The sequence below is a fragment of the Prionailurus viverrinus genome, chromosome F2 (assembly GCF_022837055.1).
Source record: "Prionailurus viverrinus isolate Anna chromosome F2, UM_Priviv_1.0, whole genome shotgun sequence".
Lineage (NCBI taxonomy): Eukaryota > Metazoa > Chordata > Mammalia > Carnivora > Felidae > Prionailurus > Prionailurus viverrinus.
The window spans coordinates 26,302,961-26,324,247 of NC_062578.1; the positions used below are offsets into that span (position 1 = coordinate 26,302,961).

The 21,287-nt window shown below is 39.3% G+C and overlaps 1 protein-coding gene across 6 annotated transcripts; it reads right to left on the reverse strand.

The window, feature by feature from the left end:
- Positions 1 to 3,617: 3,617 nt before the first annotated feature.
- Positions 3,618 to 20,572, reverse strand: PEX2 (peroxisomal biogenesis factor 2). Of its 6 annotated transcripts, none has more exons than XM_047842271.1 (4): positions 20,161 to 20,417; positions 17,855 to 17,885; positions 9,229 to 9,397; positions 3,618 to 5,512 (listed from the first exon to the last, which is right to left on the reverse strand). In XM_047842271.1, exon 4 carries the CDS (start codon positions 5,493 to 5,495, stop codon positions 4,578 to 4,580), a length of 918 nt encoding a protein of 305 aa, XP_047698227.1. In that variant the 5' UTR covers positions 5,496 to 5,512; positions 9,229 to 9,397; positions 17,855 to 17,885; positions 20,161 to 20,417; the 3' UTR covers positions 3,618 to 4,577. The 6 variants fall into 6 exon arrangements, 5 of the variants coding, with proteins under 5 accessions (XP_047698227.1, XP_047698224.1, XP_047698228.1 ...); XM_047842268.1 differs by lacking the exon at positions 9,229 to 9,397 and adding an exon at positions 16,809 to 16,868; XM_047842272.1 differs by lacking the exon at positions 17,855 to 17,885.
- Positions 20,573 to 21,287: the final 715 nt, after the last annotated feature.

Sequence of the window (21,287 nt, forward strand, 5' to 3'; positions counted from 1 at the left end):
TCATGATCTCACAGTTCCTGAGTTCAAGCCCCTCATGGGGCTCCATGCTGACAGTGAGGAGCCTGCTTGGGATTCTCTTTCCACCCTCCCGCCCCCAAATAAATAAACAAACAAACAGCTGGTTTTGGTGTAATCAAGAAATATTATATGCTCAATGTAGAAAACTTGGGAAATAAAAGGCAACGTAAAGAAGATTAATGAATAGTTGAATTACCTAAGACATTTATTGTAATATACATATGTGTCTGCTTATTAGCTCATGGTGTCTGTTTGTCTCATTTCAAGATACAGATATGGGTGTTGAGAGATCATATTTAATATCCAACTTCCTTCAATATTACATTGTGTGCACTTTTCCCATTTAATATAATTTTGCACAAATTTTGCAAGGTACTTATATATGACATTGAGTCAGTTAAATGGCTATACTATTTTATTTATTCCCCTACTATTAAGCATTTGTGCTGTTTCCCATGTTTATTATGAATCATGCTATGGTGAAATTCATTTCAATAAGTCTATATCCAAATTCTTACCATTTCCTTGAGATAAATTCTAAAGTCGATGCATATAAACATGTCCACACCCATTTGATTTTAAAATCAGTTTTACTTAACAGATTTCAGTTTTATTGGCTCTGGAATATCAGCAATGGATGGGTTGAATCTGTTAGTGAGAAATTATTACTAATGAGAAGGAAAGTGAACTACCTATTGAATACCTTGCTTTTGGATTTTCTGGCCTCAGGAGTTACCCATATTAATCTTGTTTGAATTGTCCTAATTGCCAGAAAACAACTCAAGGCAGTATTCGATGAAGGCCATTGGACAAAATGATAATGATGCTTACTTTCAAGAAAAATGACATTTTAAAACCATCAGCTTTTTCTCAAAAGTATCAAGAGAAAACAAGTGACTACTTGGAAACATGAAGGCATAGTGTCTTATTTCATGATTTAATGCTTTTTGAAGGAAAACCCCAGACATATAAGCGAAATACTTGTCAACTTACTTGTGATGAATATAAACGTGCTGTATCTACTAGTTTTAGCTGGAGAGAACCATGGAGCATCAGTTCTATAGATAATATGGCCAACTGGTTTGGCTAAAAAAATGTGTTTGGAATTGTTCTGCTGCTGAAAAGATCTTAATTCAGTAACACTTCACTTGTTAAGTGCTGTTAGGAAAAACAGCTTTTTGTTAAAAGCAAATGTTCTGAGTGAATTAAGTTTTTGCCTGTAAGTGCCAACATAACTTGAAGGCATCCTCAAATATAAGAATGCTAATGTCCCTGCCTTCTTAACCAAATTATACAGAATATAAGGTATACTTTGATGATCCAAGGTCATTTTCTTAAACTATTATCATTATTCATTTGGTCCTCAGAGACTGTGTGTCCCTGCTCTGCCACCAGATTATAGGGTTTTTTTTGTTTGTTGTTGCTCACTGATACAAGTTTTTTTTTTTTTTTTAATTATTTATTACTGTGAACATGCTTGCTTTCATCAGTCTTCTCCCTCCCTCTTACCTGTTATTTTCTTCTGTTGTTGAAAGTTCATTAGAATTCTATTCAAAATAAAGCAGCTTTCTAAATGGGGACTCAAGGAAATACCTCGAGTGTAGCTTTGCTGTGTGGAATCCATGAAAATGTATTTTGGTTTCCTACAGCTTTGTTTACTTCCAGGTTCCTGACCAGTTCAGATAGTGACACTGTTAATGTACCACAAACCTAATGGAAATAATAACAACTATTGTTCATACCAAATGATTATTTGCTGTAGACTCTGACTAGGTTTTCTGGCTTTTCCTCATACCTCTCCATAGATTAATAACAGGGATCCTTTAAAAATCTCAACTTGTAACTTCTCTGCTTAAAATCTTCCAGTGGCTTCCTCATAGTTGGAATAAATCCAGGTATTTTTTTCACTACAGCCTGCGTGGCCTGACCCTAGGCCCCCTCACCTCACTCACCTCCTACCCCTCTCTCTTGTCACTCTATTTCTTACTGTTCCTCAACCAGGAATGGACTCTCATCTAGGAGCTTGGGCACTTGCCCTATCTTTATCCCGGCACCTGTCCCCTACTTGGCTTTTTCCCTCAGCTCATTCTGATGTCTTTTCAAACTTCAACTCCTCAGAGAGGCCTTCCATGAGTATTCAGTTTAAAACAGAATCCCTTGTCACTCTCCATTTCTTTTATACTTCAGAGTACTTCCAACATCTGAAACGATCTTCCATATGTCTTTATTGTCTATTATTCCTCCATGAATATAAACTCTATGAGAGCAGGGGTTTTTATTTATGAGTAAATCTCTGAATATAGAAGAATGCCTGTAGGGGCTTCGTAAGTAATTTTTAAAAGAATGATGTTATTTAATTCCCATCACAGTCCTAAAAGGTAGATATAACTGAATGTCCATTTCACAGGAAGCAAGCATTTCAAGCTGAATCTCAGAGGAGTTAAAGAACTGAGTTCTGAGGCGGGGGTTGTTGGGAGCAAGGATGCAGGACATGCCTTGGGTTAACTTTGACTGGTACCTATTTTAGATATGATCACTGAAGCAACTGGATACATTATATACACAAGTAGCAAATCTGATTTGAGAACAAGTTACATGGGAGAGGAAAAACAATGTTAGTGTAAAAGTTTTTATCTTCCCAAGGGGAGATACCCACAGATGATAGTTAGGTTCTTGAGGCTAAAGCAGAAATACATCATGGAGCTAAATATGACCCAGTTATATTGCACCTTGAGCCCTAAGACCACTGGGGAACAGGAATAGAAGCACCAGTGTTAAAGCGAGTCTTGTGGCAGTGCACAGCGAGGCAGGGACTGAATGGGGTTTGGGACTGTCAGAGCAACTTAGCCAGCAGGCCTAGGTCTCTGCAGTGAGCTGGAGTTCCCTGAAGCACTTGAGTGCACAAGTCAGTCCGAAACCCGATGGTTTTAAGTTGAACGGCTACCTGCCATTAGTGTGATGTCTGCATGCTTGCAAGCAAGAAAAACAAAAATGGAAAACTATGAAGGAAAACAACGGAGAGACAGTATTAGGTGTGGTAAACACTAGGCTGGACACCCAGCTCTTCCCAGGATGGATCTGTTGCCCAGCTGGAGGATGGGGTCAGCTCCTTTAGGGTCTGCCTCAGCTGCAGAGAGGCGCCATGCTCTAGGCCACACCCTTCCCAGAGAAGCCCATGGCCAGTGACCCAGAGGTGTAGGTAAGAAGGTCAGACTACTTTGGCCCAATCCAGGCCAAAGAACTTCAAAACCGTTGCAACATCTGCTTCTACAAAACCCGATCTGTGATTATTAGGTTTTGTTGTTCAGCTAACAGAATGTCTCTATTGGAGAGGTATGTTATCCAGTGATGAGCAAAACAGTCATACTCCCTGACTCCATGTGGGTAATCACTTAGTGAGGTGGGAGATGTTAAATAACAATAAAAAATTAAAAAAATACATTGTACTGCCATTAGTGTCTGGAAAAACACAAAACCCCATAATATTGACAACTCTATTAGTTAGCATATATGTAAAATACTACTTTCATGTTAAAATTATGACAGTATGGGCATCTACTCAGAACACACTTTACCAAAATAACACTGTAACCAAATTGTTATTATAACAAAATGTGTTGACTTTATTTATTTAATCCTTTCAAATCTGCAATCTAGTAAGTTAATCATTCAGTTATGTCCTCATCAACTTAGATCACTGGTAAAATTAAAAACCGCATGCAGACTTTTGGTAAAAAAGGCAAATGTAAACTCTAATAGGGATCTGTTGTTTTTACCTACCCCATGTCCACTATTCTTTCAAAGCCACTTCAGTTTCCTGTGGTGAACTGCCTACTCTCCTACTACGGGTCCATGTGACACACGTGAGGATGTCACCCACATCTGAGTAATCAAGAGTAGTAGTTTTCTATCCTGGTTCACAAATGTGGACATAGTCCCAGGCAGACCAATGACAGTGAGTCCTAGATTTAGCTAGAACTATTAGGCAGGAAGCCCTCACTTCAGGTGGATCAGAAAGTTGGCAGAACATCAGCCTAGAGCTTCTGGTGGCCTTCATTTTGCCTGCGAATGAAGCCAAACGAACCCCCTACAATCGGGTTTTAGAGAAAAGCTTAAAATTACAACTGGGGCATCAGATCCTAAGGTTTAAAACAACAGGGCTTTATCAATGTCAGATTATGATGTTACAACGCCATCTCTGAAAATAAATACACACTCACCCCAGAGTCTCCAAAATTGTTTTAGAATCTAACCTCTTTCCAGGAAGTAGCAAAATGAAAGAGCATTTTTAGTATACTGACAAAAACTGTCCACTCCTCTCAACACTAAAAATTGAATGCAATGATTTAGAGAAAGTAGTACATTATTGTTTACATAATGTATTTAGAACCATGTGGTTTCTAGTGATTAGAATTTAGTCATGCCTGGAAAGGAACAGAAGACAGTGGCAGAGAAGCACCTCCCCTCAGAAAAAAAACACCTAAACGGTATGCTTAGCATGACTAATACTAAGGACTTAAACACAATACAGTTTTCCTCAGAGGACACAGTCTTCGTTTCTAAAGAGCATTCACTTCTGACATCTCGATTCCCGACTTCAGTGGCTGCAGACTGTGTACCTCTGTGCCACACTTAGGACACGTAAAGTACATGTCAAATAAGAAACTACTCTTAACACAGTAGTAACAGAAGATATGCTCACATCCTATGGTGTGAGGCATGGTGGGCCACTCTCCACACAGAGAACACTGTTTGCCGCTGGTGGCTAAGGTACTGTCACCGTTAGGAGCACCAATCAGAGGAATACGCCATGAGGATAATTTAGCTTTCAACTTCTGGATATTAATAAGTGGTAAGAGAAAAATCAGAAACTCAGCAAAACCATGCCAGAGAAGTTCCCTATTCATATACTCAAAACCAACTTCACGCACGCTCTGGGGCTTGCAAAATACAGAACAGATGCCTAGGAGACGTTCTGTCAAGGTTGCAAACTTGCCCCTCTGAAGGAAAATCAGGAAGTTAATCAGCCCACCTAATTTCAAAAGTCCAACCATGACGTTCACACACTGCCTGGCTTTCCCAAATGACGCCAGATGACGGTTTCGAAAGAGGTCGTAGCAGCGCTCCTCCAGCCACGTGCCACCGATTGTACACACAGCATACCACAGCTTCTGATTCTTGCTCGGTGGCTGGTACCTCTGCTTCGGGGAAAAGTCGTTTTTGTACTGTATATTCAAAACGGACTGTCCCACGGTGGCATTTTTCGAGTAGATGGTGAAGCGCCACAAGAAGAGCCACAGGAATGCTTTTGCCTCTGGTTCAAAGTGGGCCAACAGCCCCGGCTTAAATCCATGAAAGCACTGAGTAAACTGGGCCCAGACCAGCTGCTCCAGGGCCTTGTTTAGTTCAAGTGCATCCAACTGACTTATTCTTAGCACTCTGTTTGTCCTCTTTGTCTTCTCTTCTCTGGAAGCCATGTCTTCTCTGAAGGTCTCTAGGGTAAAGTACAATTAGGGAACATCAGACGTTTGCGAGCTCATACCATCTCCTCAACTTACATGTCTACGACTGTGGTACACCAATGACCCAAGACACACAGACGGGGCTGGCAGGTGTCAGAGAGCAGTGAGCGATCACCTCTTACTGCAACCTTCTTCCTTCTCTTTCTTTTACTTTCTCCTTTTGCTCTTTTCCTTGCTTTTCTTTCTTTTCTTTTTTTTTTTTTCCTCCTTTTTTGACCCTTCATCAAAGGAATAACTGGTGTAGCAAGTTGCACCTTTTTCTCCACAAATTACCTCCAAGTATTCTCCTTGGTCAGATATTTTAGCAGAGATCATAAAATCCTGATGCTAACAGTGATGATGCTAAATAATAACAAGAGGAATGGAGAAATACATGAACTTAATAAGTACAGTGAACTCTATGGAACATTCCAAGGAATGTAAGTCAAGACCCCAGTTTAATTGCCAGCACTTCTACTAACTCCAAAGGTATATTTTTTAACAAGTCATTTAATCTTTCTGAAATATGTTTTATGTCCATAAAGGAAGTTAGGAGAAAAAATTAAAATGCCCAATCAGGGTTTATTATGCTATCACACTATTTTAGAAGATACATACTAGCACAAAGCAACATGAATACAGAAATGCTGTTAAGATATTAAGAAGGTACACATCCTACAGTTTTTTCTTTTTAACATTTATTTTTGAAAGGGAGAGAAAGAGAGAGAGCGTGAGCAGGGGAGGGGTAGAGAGTGGGTGGAAGAGGATCTGAAGCAGGCTCTGCCAATAGCAGTGAGCCTAACATAGGGCTCTAAATTGTGAACCATGAGACCATGGCCTGAGCCAGTCAGACACTCAACCAACTGAGCCACCCAGGAGCCCCCATACAGTTTTCTAAGAAAACTATGATGTAAAAATATATACTAGGACCATTTCACAAATACACTAAAGAATCATATAGGTGCTAAGGGGACAAAAATCCCTTACAGAAATAGAAAAAACTGACTAGTAGTTAATTAGGTATGACTGACTTATTAAATGCCTATAATGTACAAGCCACCCAGTGGCTGCTGTTGTCAAGGAATGTACAGACCAGTATAGATATTTTACTTACTATTAAAGAACTGGTAAATCCAAACTATGACAAGCAATCTATTTAAACTCAGTTTCTAAAATGGGCCCTGAACACATGGAGCTTGATCATGAATGATCGCTGGGCCTTCAAAAAGCCTGGCGTACTAACAGAACACTAAGTTACAGAGGGAGGCAGGTGTCCCACTGAAATTCACTGTCACCAATGGTGTGGCAATGGTTATCTTGGACAAGTTGTTTCACCTAATCTCTGCTTTATTTTTTTTACTTACAAAACTGAGGGCTGAGATAAACTGACCTCTAAAGTCCTTTCAAATACTATTTATGATTTTTACTAAAAAGATATTACATGTAATTTGCTAGGAGTTAAAGAACTGAAAGTACATCCTATAATAGAGTTTGCACCTCTTGAAAGAGAGAATATCTTTGACAATTAAAGAGGTTTGTTTGTTTTGACAATTAAAGAGGTTTTTAAGAGGGATGTTTTTAAATTACTCACAGATCCTAGATGACTCAGTGGCAGACTGCATGCTTTACAAGTTCAGGTACAGAAAACAAAAGTGCCTATTAAATAACAGGTTGTTTAGTGCTGCTTTCCTCCCAAACCAGACATTTGACAGGAATACTTCTATCCCATAAATGTCATCTGCCTTCTGGGGTGATCTCACCTTTGCCCCCGTCCTGCAGCTCCCTCAAAATTCCACAGCCCAGAGCTATGGCAGTGGGGATTTTGCTGCAAATTCTGTAAAATCCTTGCCTCATACTAGCCAGGAACTACAGGAAAAGAAGGAGGTTAGGACAGAGTTCCCTTTCTTCTCTCTATAAATCGCATCAATCTTCAAGGTCTGCTCTTTGCCCCAAATATTTTTTTAATCCATTCACTACTCTTTCCCCTGCAAGCCTCTTCCTAAATTCTGGCTGCCCTTATCTCTCTGCTGGATTACATCTAATTGGTCTATCCTATTTCAGTGCTTTTTCAGTGCATTCCCCACACTAAAGTCTTCTGAACACACAATCTTATGACCCGCAGTCATAAGGTGCCCCCTTCTCTAGTTCCCTAGTAAACATTTATGGTCTGTTCCCTCCATCTGGAACAGTATGTTCCTGTTCTTTAATTGAAAAACTCAGTTTTCAGTTTTTAAGTACTAAATTTTTAATTAATAGCTTAGGCATAACTTCCTCCTGACTCCCCAAATTTGGGTTGGTGCCTCTTCTAGTTGTTCCCTTAGCACTCTGTTCTTTCACCTTCTTGGCCTTTATGTACTATACACACACTACTTTAAAACTATTTCCTCCACTAGAGGATAAAGCCTGTTGCAAAGATTGAATCTTGTCACAGGTGAATCTTCACAACTTGCACAGTGCCCAGTACACAGGATGTAAGCTACACATGCTAGATGAACAGGATAAAGTCAGGGGTAGGTGAAAGATAGAAAAGACAAATTCCTACCCATTAGCCTTCAAAATGATTTCAAACAACCATATCCAAATTGTTGATTATTACTTATTTCAATATGTTTGTTGTACATCTGCTATTTGCCAGTTAATGTGTCAGAGCTTATGATGTAATGGTGGAACTGACACAGTCTCAACCCTTGTGGAGACTATAATGTAGTGTGGTGGAGGGTGGGGAAGAATGCACTATATAAAATAATAAACAGGCAATAATAGGTGCAACGAAGGATACGCAAGGGGAAATTCAAGGCATTATTCTTAACACTAGACTTCAGGAGGTCGGAGAAGGCTTTGTGGAGAGGTACTATCTAAGTGGCTACCTGAAGGACTAGCAGTGTCAGATTGGTAGAGAATGGTGAGAATGGCATTCCAAGGACAGGGTGAGCAGCTGCAAGGCCTGAAGGTGCAAGGACAACAGGCTGGAAAGGAAACAGGAGACCAGTGGTAAAGCCCCTAATAGCCAAGCTGGGGAAGCTGTATTTTATCAACATTATTTTATGTTAATGGGGAGTCACTGGAGAGTTTTTAGAAAAGAACTAATCAAATATGCATTTGTGACAGCCTGTTCTGGCCATATTCACAATAGATTTGAGGGTGAAAAGACTTGAGGCTTAGAGACCAGTTAAGATGACTGTTAAATGATTATTAAAGTGATCAATGAGAAAATAATGATGGTCTAAATTATAAAGATATCAGCAGGGCTGGAGAAAAATAGGTATCTTTAAAGCTACGAAGAGGTAGAACTGACACGATTTAGGGAGAAATAAGCCAAGGATAACTGAACTGAGTGGATGATAACCCAATTTGCTGAAATAGGAAACACAAGCAGTGATACAGGTTTGAAGGGAAAGGTAATGACCACAGTAGTTTTAGAGATCTGAGGCTCCGATGAGACAGCTAGAGTTTGTAGGCAGGTGTGTGGAGATATAGGAGAGACAATCTGAGGGTAGATTTTGAATGTGGGGTCCCTCTCCTAGGACTAATCTATTTTAAATCTACCTGCCCTACCTAAATGCTAAGATCAGGAAGGCAGTGAACTAAACAAGATCAGTAGATCCTGTCCATTTACAACATACTCAGCTTTCTTTGTAACAACATAACCTTACTGTCCTAGTTTTCCCGTTCCAACTACCATGGTTGTTCAATGGTTATGTTCACTGACATCACACACATCTGTGGGTTTCCAATCTTCCTATACTGTGGTCTTCACATCAGTCCTGTAGTCTCACTGTTCTTCTCTGCTAGTGGTTTCCACACTTGAGCGTTTATCATGATCGCTTGTACTTCTTAGACTACAGTGTCTCAGTTCCAGAGTTTCTGATTCAGTAGGCCTGGAACGAGAGCCAAGAATTTGCATTTCTAACCAGTTTCCTGGTGATGTTGAGAATGAGTGGGCTGGTCCATTCCAAAGCAAACTTTGTGATTTTTCTGGCACATCTATCATCCATATGGCGCTGTGCTGCCTGCCTGCCCTTTCACTCATTTCTGTTTAGTTCTCATTTCTACATCCACAGTGGATATTAGAAATCCTACACGGTCTTTGGCTTTCCCTTTCTTTGGTTAAAGTAGACCTTGTGAGATTAGAGATCACACACTCTATGACCATCGATATATCCTAGACCTGCTAGGTGCTTGGGATGCAGAGATAAAAAACCATCCTAGGGTGCCTGGGTGGCTCAGTTGGTTAAGTGTCCAGCTCTTTTTTTTTTTTAACGTTTATTTATTTTTGAGACAGAGAGAGACACAGCATGAACGGGGGAGGGGCAGAGAGAGAGGGAAACACAGAATCGGAAGCAGGCTCCAGGCTCTGAGCCATCAGCCCAGAGCCCGACGCGGGGCTCGAACTCGCAGACCGCGAGATCATGACCTGAGCCGAAGTCGGACGCTTAACCGACTGAGCCACCCAGGCGCCCCGTTAAGTGTCCAACTCTTGATTTTGGCTGAGGTCATGATCTCATGGTTCGTGGGTTCAACCCCTGCATTGGGCTCTGTGCTGACAGTGAGGAGCCTGCTTGGGATTCATTCATTCTCTCTCTCTCTCTCTCTCTCTCAAAATAAAAAAATAAACTTACAAAAAGTTTTTTTTTTTTAAATCCTTATTCTCACTTCAGGACCCTAACCAAGGTCTAGCAAGGGTGGCAAGCAAGTAAACAGACAACTAGGTTGGTAACAGAGGTATATGATATCACAGGTCCTCAAAGAGAATATATATAACACTTTGAAGTTATCTCAGTAGAAAAAGAATTCCAAAATTCATGCAAAAAATCATCAGTAAGATATTTTTTCACTTTTTTCTGCAGTTTACAAATTTTCTAACTTACATCAGTTATGTAATTGAGGAAAAAAACTAGAACTTTAAAAAAAAAAAAACCCGTAAGCAAAACCAAAAGTGTATTTGCCTACACTTACCAAATCACCGGTTTCTCACCTCATCATTACCTCTGGAATAAAGTACAAACTTCTCAGACCTATCCTAGTCAATTCTGTCTCCAGCTCTTGAATTCCATGCCATCCTTCAGTACTGACTCTGTGCCTTTTCTCAGGCACCTAAACACTTACCTTTTCTCCCAACTATCCCCACTGCCCTCAACTCTCTGCCCTTCACATTCCACATTTGAAGGATTTTCACAAAAAATATTTCAACATTTTTTGTGAAACCTTCAAAACTATCTCCAACTCCTATTATCACCACCTTCAACTCTGGCAGTGATGGTCTGTGCCACTCACTTGAGCCCTCAACCACCTGTCCTGTAATTTCAGTCACGTCAGTGCATCTTCTTTCCCTGAACCAGTTAAGGAAAAGTGTCTTATCTTATACTTTTTGCTCAAAGCACCCACCACCTACAAAGTGACTGATTTCTAGCTAAGTCTTCCTCATGCAAAATTCTACAATCATCTATGGTATGTGGGCATATGGCAAATGTGACTACTATAATAGTGGCTACAACTCTGCATCTTCCCCAGATTTCACCTTCTGTGGTCAGCAAGATAAGGGAAGCTCTCTTATTGTCAACCCTTGAAAAGCTCTGACCTTACTGTACATGGATATAAGTCCACACTACCAGTTCCCTCCTCTTACGTCTCTCACACCCCCAAAACTGGACTGGATCGATTATTTTTTTTCAGTTGAGTATCAGATGAAATCTACGGCTTACTACGTTGGAGGATGAGTTGTGCCAATTTATGTATCTTTAAATACTAGAGTCATCATCAGTTCTGCATTGTGGTTGATGAGTATGTTAATTAATTATAGAGTTTACCACAAAGATGGGCTCATTGTAGCTGCTCAATAAATATCTGTTGAATCTATGTGCAATGGAACGAGTAGCTTGGTAGTTAATGAGTGTACTGACTGAATACTGTAGGAAAGCCTCTAGATGAACTGGATGGTGAAGGGAGCCTTCTCTATTCAGGTTCCTTACTTATATTTAGTGAAAAACTGGTCAGAGGGAGTGGTTTCTCAAAAGAATCATCTATTTCAAATACCTCATTTCTGGAGGAATCATACTTAACATTTAGCAAAGACAGGAATTTTTAATGGCTGCCAGAAAAGGAGACTTAACACACTCTCTAACCAATCCAATATTTAACAATCCTTATTATCGAAAAATTCTTTCTTATCCCTTCTGTTACAGTTTAACTTTTTTTTTCCCCTTTCCTCTTTTTCTCCCCAGGCCTGGCCTCATTGTAGATTAAGAACAGCTGGGCTCGATCTCCTCCCTACGTAATGGACCAAAAGACTATCATTAAACTGTTCTTCAGCCTTTGCTTTTCCAGATGAATAATTTCTCTATTTTTTTGTTTTAGGTTTTACTTTCCAACATTTTAGTCATTTTTGTGACTTCTTTTAGTTGTAAACATAGAACAGACACTGTCCGTTACACACCATAGTAAGTTCAAGTGGAATACCCCTCCCTATGCTCTACATTCCTATTTAGGCAACTGTGACAGAGTAGAAAAAAGCAAATTTAAAACCAATCAGACCTGAGCTCAAGTTCCAGCTTTGTCACTTACTTGCTATGTGATCTTAAAAAAAAAAGTCATTACCCTCGGATTCTTCACAAAGTTGGAAATAACAGCTACCACACAAAGTTGTTGAGATTAAACCAGATAATGTTATGAAAGTGGTTTGGAAACTGGCAAGTATTATTATTACTATATTATTGCTTCTTTGGCTAGGGATGGGCATCAGAAGAAAAAGACTCTGAGTTGTTTTTGGCAAATTTATTTCAAAAGACTGAAATCTTCATTATTACTCATACTAATGCCTCAATCAACCTGTGGTCAAGGGATTTTTTTTTTTTCCAGGAAATACTGACTACAAAATTAAAATATAATTGTGGCAGTTAAATAGTGAACATGACATCACTATGATGTGTACGTGTATGGGGGCTAGGCGAGAAGGGGCAGGGACATGGTTCAGTAAAACTCATCACACTCTTGTATCTTATCTGAAAGGAGATGATGGAGGAGGAATTCTGAGAGAATGGGGATGGGTCCCAGCAGGACCCTCTCCCTTGGTTATTTAACCCTCATCAATATGGTAATGCCTGTCATTTGGAAGTAAGAAAACTTCAGGAATGCACACTGATTATCTGACCCTAGGGTGCTTTGCTGAACAGGACATGGTACAGGCAGTCCAGATGGGCATCCAACCTTAGTTCATCACCAACACGTGACATTCCATTCCTCTTCCTTTTGTTTCCCTTTTTGCACAGATACAGTTATTCTAGAATGTTGGCTTTAGAGAAGGGGAAGGCCCTGGAGTAGAAGAAACTGATAAAACAGAAATAACTAGAAATTCAATTAATCTGACTATAGAATCCTCTTCCCTCCACTGCTGTACAACAATAATTGTTCAGAACAGGTGTGAAGCATTGCAAAATGTCATAAATACCTGTAAAAGTCACATAAAGTTATTCTCAATATAATGTAAGGAGAGTGTTTTAGTGAATCCTAATTCTCTGACAAGTGGCTCAATTTAACCAACATTTTTTGAGCACTTACCAAATGCCAGGCAATTTCCTAGGTACCAGGAATTCAATCCAAAAATTTAACTCTCAGTTAACTTCCTTTTAGTCAATCATTTTTAAAGAAATAGGATGCTACTATGATCAGGACTAGCCATTGATCTCTGAAGCAAAGAATGAATCTTGAAATGTGAAGGATCACAAAACTCTCCAGGCAGAAAAGAAAAAAAGGTCATTTAAGACACAAGAACAGGTTGTGTGCAAACCCCAGAAATGTGCAAGCCATGAAACATGGCCATAGTTTATCTGGGAGATATTGGGATGGGTTCCAACGTGAGCTGCATCCGTCGTTATTTAATTCCCATCACTGTGCTGTGCTTGTTACCTACAAGCAAAGAATCAAGTCATCTGCTGTGACTAAGCACAACAAGCTGACAGGACAGACTGGCTGAAGAGGTAACCCACTGCAAAAAGCCCACTTTAAGGAAACTGCAGTGATTTCATAAACATGAATAATCATTGAAGAGAAGAGACATAACAAGATATATTTTTAAAAGATTACTCTGATAGCAAAATTCAATAAGACTGAAGAAAATGAAGGCTGCAGTTCATGAAGACCAGTCCTAGGATTCCTGCAACAATGCAAGGCCCTTAACTGAGGTGTTAATAACTTTCTGAACAACTTAAAGTAATGAACTAAAATAATGAAAGTTAAGAACTAATAAAAATCAAAAGAAGATTACAGTACCCCTGCATTTTTGAATCAAAAAACCCCAATCCTTTTTTGGTAAACCAATACCTTCCTGACTCTGGTATAGTGATTGCCATCCACTCCCAACTAATAGCCAGTCTATTTCAGGAATTTAATTTAAGTAAGGTTTAACAATCCCCATATTATTGGGTTTTGTAGTTTAGTATCTAGGTTCTCAAAAGTAGGCTCCAACTTGAATAGTTTAAAAAAAAAAATACAAAACAATCTTTTTTTTTTTTTTTTTTTAAAGCTGGGATTGTTCAGCATTGAAACAAACACCATCAGATTTAATTCAAATTGATTTTTCCAAAATGCTAAAAACAGGCAATACCTTTTCCTATTCTACCATGAAATTTCATTCTTCTAATACACAATTCTATAACTCCCTTCCCAATCCCCACCTCCCAAACCATACTAATTTAAGATCTAAAGGGCCAACCAGGGGGATATGTTTATGGTCATGCAAAGAGACTTTTAAAAATAATTAGAAGTATAATTGGTACTAAACAATATGTGTCTAGTGAAGGACACTACTATGTTAAGAGTATGTGAAAAAGATGCTCAAGGCAACATTTTATCACTAGACAAGTCACACTGCTTTTCTTTCACAGAAAAAAGAAAAAAAACCCGAAATTCATTTACTAAGAGCTTATCCCTTAAATAACTACTCTTTTCCTTTTATGCTTTCCATTCCCCTAAATAAAACTTTGCCATCTATATCACATTCCAAACCCAAATCAAATGATTGCATCTCACTAAAGAAGGAAGAATTTTCAGGATGTATTTCAGAGCTTTTATTGAGTATAGTACAAATTATGAATGAATATATTTTATTTAAAACATGTTATTGACAGAAATCTATCAATAATAATGTGGGTATTGTCAAGGGCTTGTCAATATTAATGTAATTATGATTAAGGGGATAACATGGATTTTTAGCTATAATACCAAGTAACATCTCCTACATTGCTGCTATCAATATACACATTATTATTGACCTGTTCCGAGACTCTCAGTACTAGATGTATTACCATTAGGCATATTTGTCAATGCATGCTGCCTACAAAAATTCTACATTTAAATTTACAGTCCTGTAAACTCTGTCAGCAGAAACATGTGATTCCCAAGTAATCTCTAAGGTATCAAACCATCTGTGCAACCACTGCCAGGCCATACTTTTCCAGATCCACAACAATCAACTAATTTTTAGTATGACAATGTCACTGCCACCCTATCCCAAAGGTTCTAGTAATCAAAATGGATGAGACAATACATTCATTTTTTTCCTTTTAGGTTTGAAAAAATTTTAAATAAATGGTTTCATATTATGAGGTTATGTGAATAAAGTCCTATAACTGGAGATCTTAAGCTTTGAACCTACACCTTACTATTTTATTTCCTTTGTGTAGTCAGATAGATTTACTGTCCATTGTATTGAAATCAATACTAATAAGTGGGACATGCATCAAAGAGGGATTTAACAGGACACCGATTCCCAGAGCACATTTCAAACACGAGCAAAAGAGAAAAAGCTATGACTGAGATCCATTAGGACACTGCGACCTCTGGCACTGTGAATAGGCCTAGAAGTCAACAACAAGAAGTTCAAATCCCACTTCTGCCACAGGCTTGCTAAATGACTTGTCACTATTCTGTTGTTCCTCTCTTTCATCAAATATAAACTAAGTTTCAATAGTTTATAGATATCCAATGCTACAAATCCCAATTGTACTCTTTGGGGTATGGACAAGACGTGTGAAATTTTAAAATTCTGTTGTGGACACTAAATTCTTCTAAATTACTTTTAAATGTAACCTTCATCAAAATCCAAACAGGATTTTTCTTTTGGGGAGTGGTAGTGAGTACTCAACAAAATGTTTCTAAAATATATCTGAAGGATAAACTCCACAATAGCATAAATTGCTCAAAAAGATGAACAACTTGCCCTACCAGATGAGAATATATATATATATATACATACATATATATATGTATGTATATATATATATACACACACATATATATGTATGTATATGTATACATACATACCCACTATATATATATACATATATGCTATATATATATATATACATATTATACATATATTTTTTTTTAATTCAGGAAGAAAAGGAAACTCAACTCAAATACTACAATCTTCAAGACTATAGTAAGTCTTACACAATTAAGCATTCTCCCTATTATATTTATGATGTACTTATTCAAGTACCTAAAACAAACAGAAAAGTTTCCCTCTGGTTTTTTCAAACCTTAAAACAGAATTTCCAATATGTTGGCCTAGCTTTACAAATACATTTTTAAGAGAAAAGCATGGCACTCATAATCTTTTCTTTCAGAAAGTTGATACTTCTGAGTCTTTAAGAGAGAAAGCATGTTGTGAAAATAAAGAGCAGATGTTTGACTGAATATGGGGAAAGAGAGTTCAACTGGTTCTGATTAGTTCTGTATTTTAGCCCAGGTTCATCAACAGGCTGTGTGCCTCTGGACAAGTCATTTTACCACATTATACTCTCTAGCAGTTAAAAGATATAAGAATCAATTTAAAAAATTAACTATGAAAAGTCTACCTATTTAGAATCCTCATAGTGACTGTTTTAGGAAAGTTTGGAAGAGGAAGAAAAAAAAAAAAAAAGAACAGCCGTTTCCAACTGCGGAAATGGTAATGTTGGACATGAGTTTGAAAAAGGCTAGAGAAAGTAGAGAAATCAAAACAGAACATGTGAGACAAAGACACTATCATAGAGAAAAAAACCCAGCAAAGCATTATGGAAGATACTCCCTACCAATTTATGAGTTTACGACTGTAGTAAATATATACCATTTACCAGTTATCAAGTGCTAATAAGGAACTATCATGGCTAAGTATCCTTTGCAAAAATAAATATTAAATAACTTCATCCTTGCAATATTAATCAAAGAGGTTCTTTTATCATTTATGTTTTAAAACAAGGAAACTGAAGCATAGAGAGAAAGAGATTTGCTGACTTGTGTAAAATCACACACCTAGAAGTGGCAGAGCCATGCTCTGAACTAGTGTCTTCGACTGACAAGGTGGTAACGGGCCTAAAAGATGAACATAAACACTTTAGGAGCACAACATGACATACAAATAGGGCTATTTTAAAGGCTAAGCACCATTAAGAGTGTAGGCATGGACTACAGCAGAAATTACAATCCAAGGATAAACAAAGAGCCACATGAAACACATGAAGCAACTAGATCTTTAATATGCTATAAAATTAGAAAAAGGCTTTAGAACCTAAGAAGAGAATTTTAAATGACTTTCATATTACTGGCATACATGTTTAATTGCATATTTTACTGCATTCAAGACAATATGGAAATATCCACAAAGCAGAAGAGGCATTATTAGCAATGGAAAAGGAAGAAGTATCACGTGATACATTATTATGTGCAAGGCATTATGTTTTCTTTACATTCTTTATCTCATATAATCCTTATCACACAGTAAGTACTATCACGTCCATTTTAAGAAGACAAAAGTTAGGCCTGAGAAGATTAAGCACCTATTTAAGGTCAGACTGACAATCAGGAAATTTCTGGTAAACACTAGAGAAACTGTGGAACACACAAAGGGAGTTAGTAAGTAGTATGGATTCAATCCCGCAGAGCTCAAAGCTAATTTTTTTCCCCTCATGACCATTCACAAGACCAGACTGCCAGTCAAGCTCTCAGGACTGTAAAATGGGGAAAGAAAGTAAAGGAACGTGGTAAAGTTGCCCGTGTTGCCTGGGATGCATCTTGTCTACATTCTCTCTCCCTGACTCTATATATGTGGTCAGAGAACCATTCAAAGAGACTGAAAGTCAAATCTGAACAAAGGGAATATGTGGGTGAAAAAAATGAGGCGTGAACATTCATTTAACTGCTATGAACACACACTATATGCAAAGTAGAGGCAATGCCAATTCATCTATTACTAGAAGGGAACAGTTATGCATAATCAAAACAGAACTACTCTACAGCTCTTGGGTATTTTTGTTTTAACCGTAAGAAGAAAACACAGATTGGATGGAATTTTATCTCACCTTATTGGCAGGCAGTTAAGAAGGAAGAGCTCTGAAAAAAAAAAAAGAAGGAAAATATATTAAAAGAATAGAAAGCAATACAGAAAAGGGCATTTTGATTTTACAGACGGTAAAGGTTGAAAAGTTGATAAACAGTGCACAGTGGGAAGAAGAGTGTGTGCTAGCCATCTTTTCCCTGCCTCCACCTCCATGTAGAGAAATGACAGTGCTGGTGTTTGCAGTGCCAGGATTACATGGGGCAAATGGAGCAGGACAGAGCTTTTCTCCAGAGGTTTCTTCCACATTCCAAAGGAACTGAAGAGGAACATGGAATGTTTAGAAACTGGTGTCATTTCACAGGAAGGAGATAAAGGGGACATCCAATTTGCTTCTAAGTTGCCCAAGATAATCAAGGGAGGAAAAAAAGGAGCAAGTGATTCAGAGCAGAACTTTTGTCCAGAAATAAAGATTGTGCATATGCCATACATTTCCTTGTGCAACAGGAACCTGAGCACAGTGGAGTGCAAGAGAGAAAGACACTTTAAAATTACGTGACGCTCTGAGGAAAACACGGGGCTAGGACTCAAAACATAAATTTATTCCTAAAAATTTGGTATTAAAATACAAGGGTAGGAGGAAGAGAGAAAAATAAAGAATTATGATTCTGATCATGAAGAATTAAATTTGAAATTTGTACTTACTAAACAATGAGACAACACAGAGGTTCGAGGCTTTCAGTAATGAATTAACCATGAATTTATCTTTTACTATTTAAAAAACTGTACAAATCGAATGAATGCACATTGGATACAAATGAATACCCTAAGAAACAGAATCTTAACGCTAGAAGGAAACACAGATCATCTCCTCAAAGACATGAATTTAATTTTCTTAACAGAAAACACTTTTTCAAACAACACATAAAATAGCTACTCTTGTAAAATATGGCTGAGAGTCGGCTTGCTTTGTTTCTCCCTTGCGTGGTTCCAGGGAATTTCTACAGGAATTCTTCTACAGAACAGATTTAAAACCACAGATTGACTGACACTCCTAATTTCTAAAAATGAAGAGATTAAGACCACAAGGTAGGGTGGGTCAAACGAAACCAGAGTCAGGACTAGCATTCAATTCTCTTGATTTAGTGTAGTATTCTCTTTACTATGTCCTGTTATTTCCATTTTCTTCCTTTTTTTTTTTAAGGGGGGGGAATACAGATATAGATATATATTATATATTACATATGTATCTATAATATGTATCTATATTACATATATATGTAATATACACTCCGTGTATATATAAAAGCCGTTTTTTTGACTTTGTAAATAATTCCATTACCTCTTTTCTTTGCAATCTCCTTCTGACTCAAGATCATTAAACTCTAATGTTTCTGGATACAAGTAATTGAAAATATGGGCAGATCAGAGAGAAGATAAAGTGAAAAAGAAGTCAGCCATCCCAAGTTTATTTTTTTCAGGTTTAACTAAAGTTAATGTATTAGGGGAAGATGTTTAGACTGCAAATTGTAGTGTGGAAAGTCTCAATCTCCCTGTAACTGCTTGAAATTGTTAAGGTAAAAAATTCTCAAGGGGCATCAAGACTACCAGAACGTGTTAGATGTGAAAAGTCAACAACACAACTTGGTCTCGTGAAAAGCCCTTTCACTAAATGTGATGTTTTGGAAAATGGGACCTAAAGAAATAAGTAAAGAAACAATGACTTTTATTTTAAAATACCAGAAGAAAAATGTCAATTATTCTCACAGTTATCAGAAATCAATGTTAAATATAAGAAACTCATTGCAAGCAATTACGCAAGAACATTCGCGACAGCTCTTCCTCCTCAAGAAAATTAAAACTAGTTCTAAGTTCACAGGCTTTCAAAAATGTTAGAAACTTAAGCATACTCAACTTATTTTTGTACCAAATATAACACTTTACATGAGCCATCCGATATTAAGTATTTTGAACACTGCATAATTCTTAAGCCATTCATAAGGAATTAAACCTCACCAACGCCAAATGCGCGGTGATTTCGAAGTGTCTTGGTCACCTCGAGGAAGGCACAGGAACTCAAGTCTAGCACTGTTTTGTTTTTTTTTTTCTTTTTAATGGTGCGATTCTAAGATCATTTTTAGGAGCTCGGGATTGCTTCATTGCCTTTCCCAAAAATCACACTTTGATTTGCTTTTTCCAGGAAGACAGGAAGCCAATAAACGGGGAAACTGAAGCTAAGGGCGACAGCGACAAGGTCGTGAAACTCCACGCCCTCCCAGCTGTAACCAAGACCTCAGGTTTGCACTCCGGTTCTCTCCGGCAGACACTGACCTTACGAGTCTGAGAAACGCCCCCGTTCCACGTAACTTTTTCTGAAACATTCTCTGGGAAGCCTGACTTCTCCTAGCAGAACCTGGATTACCCAGGCTTCCGGAACTCGCGGGCTTCCGGAGCGACGCAGGACCCGGAAGTGTCTGAGAAAAAAGAGGAAATTAAACAAGGAGAACTAAGCTTTAGAGCGGTGCGGAAGGCCGGGGAGGGCCAGCAACAGCGAACGCCGGCGAACCGAAGGGCCGAAGGGCCGAAGAGCCGAAGAGCCGAAGAAGACACCCGCGCGCGGTGATTGGTCGGCTGGCCATCCGGAGAAAAACGTATCTGATTGGCAGGACAGTCGCGAGCCCGTCAGCCCCGGGTCGGGGCCTCGTGGGTGAAGAGACCGCTGTGTCAAGAGGCCGCGGAGGAGTCGGCGCTCTCCGAGGGCAGGGTTTCCCTGTCCTCGGACGCCGCGGCGTGCCTCCGGACAAGCGCCGCCGAGTGGCAGCGGGGCGCCTCCGCGCCTGCCGGGCTCTGGCTAGCCCAGGGTGGAGGGCTCGCTGCGGGAGGGCCTCTTGGGGAGGAAAGTCCCGGGACGGGGTGGGCGGGGGCGGCAGCTTCGGGGCTGGGGCAGATTTGTGGCGCGTGCGTGCCGAGGGTGGGTAGCGTGTTGACCCCTGCAGGCTTAGGAAGGCCGGGAACCCCGTCTCGTTGGCCGTCAGCCCTGCGCAGCCGCGGCCCGAGAGGCCCTGCCGGCGGGCCGGACGCGCTCGCGCTTACCGCGGGGAGCGAGCACCTGGCCGCGGGGTCCGTCTGGAACATCCAGGAGCTCTGAGAACCGCGGAAAGGCGAGGTCGCCCACCCCTGGGTAGCCGAGTTTGACTTTCTAAGACTAGGGCCTGAGGGAAGGTAGTTTTTGAGCTTCACCAGGCAGTTATGTGTAGCTGCGTGAATTTCCACTGCCTGCTGATTCTGTGGTGTGGATAGCAATGTCTCGGCTGGAGGGTTTGCTTTAGCTGAAGACAGGTAGGTGAACCTTCCTGCACATAGTAGGTCTTAAGTACGTTTCAGTTGTTGCCTCACCTCTCTTCCCCAGGAGCGCACACTCCCACGACAACTGTATCCTTACATGTTTAGAGCTTACC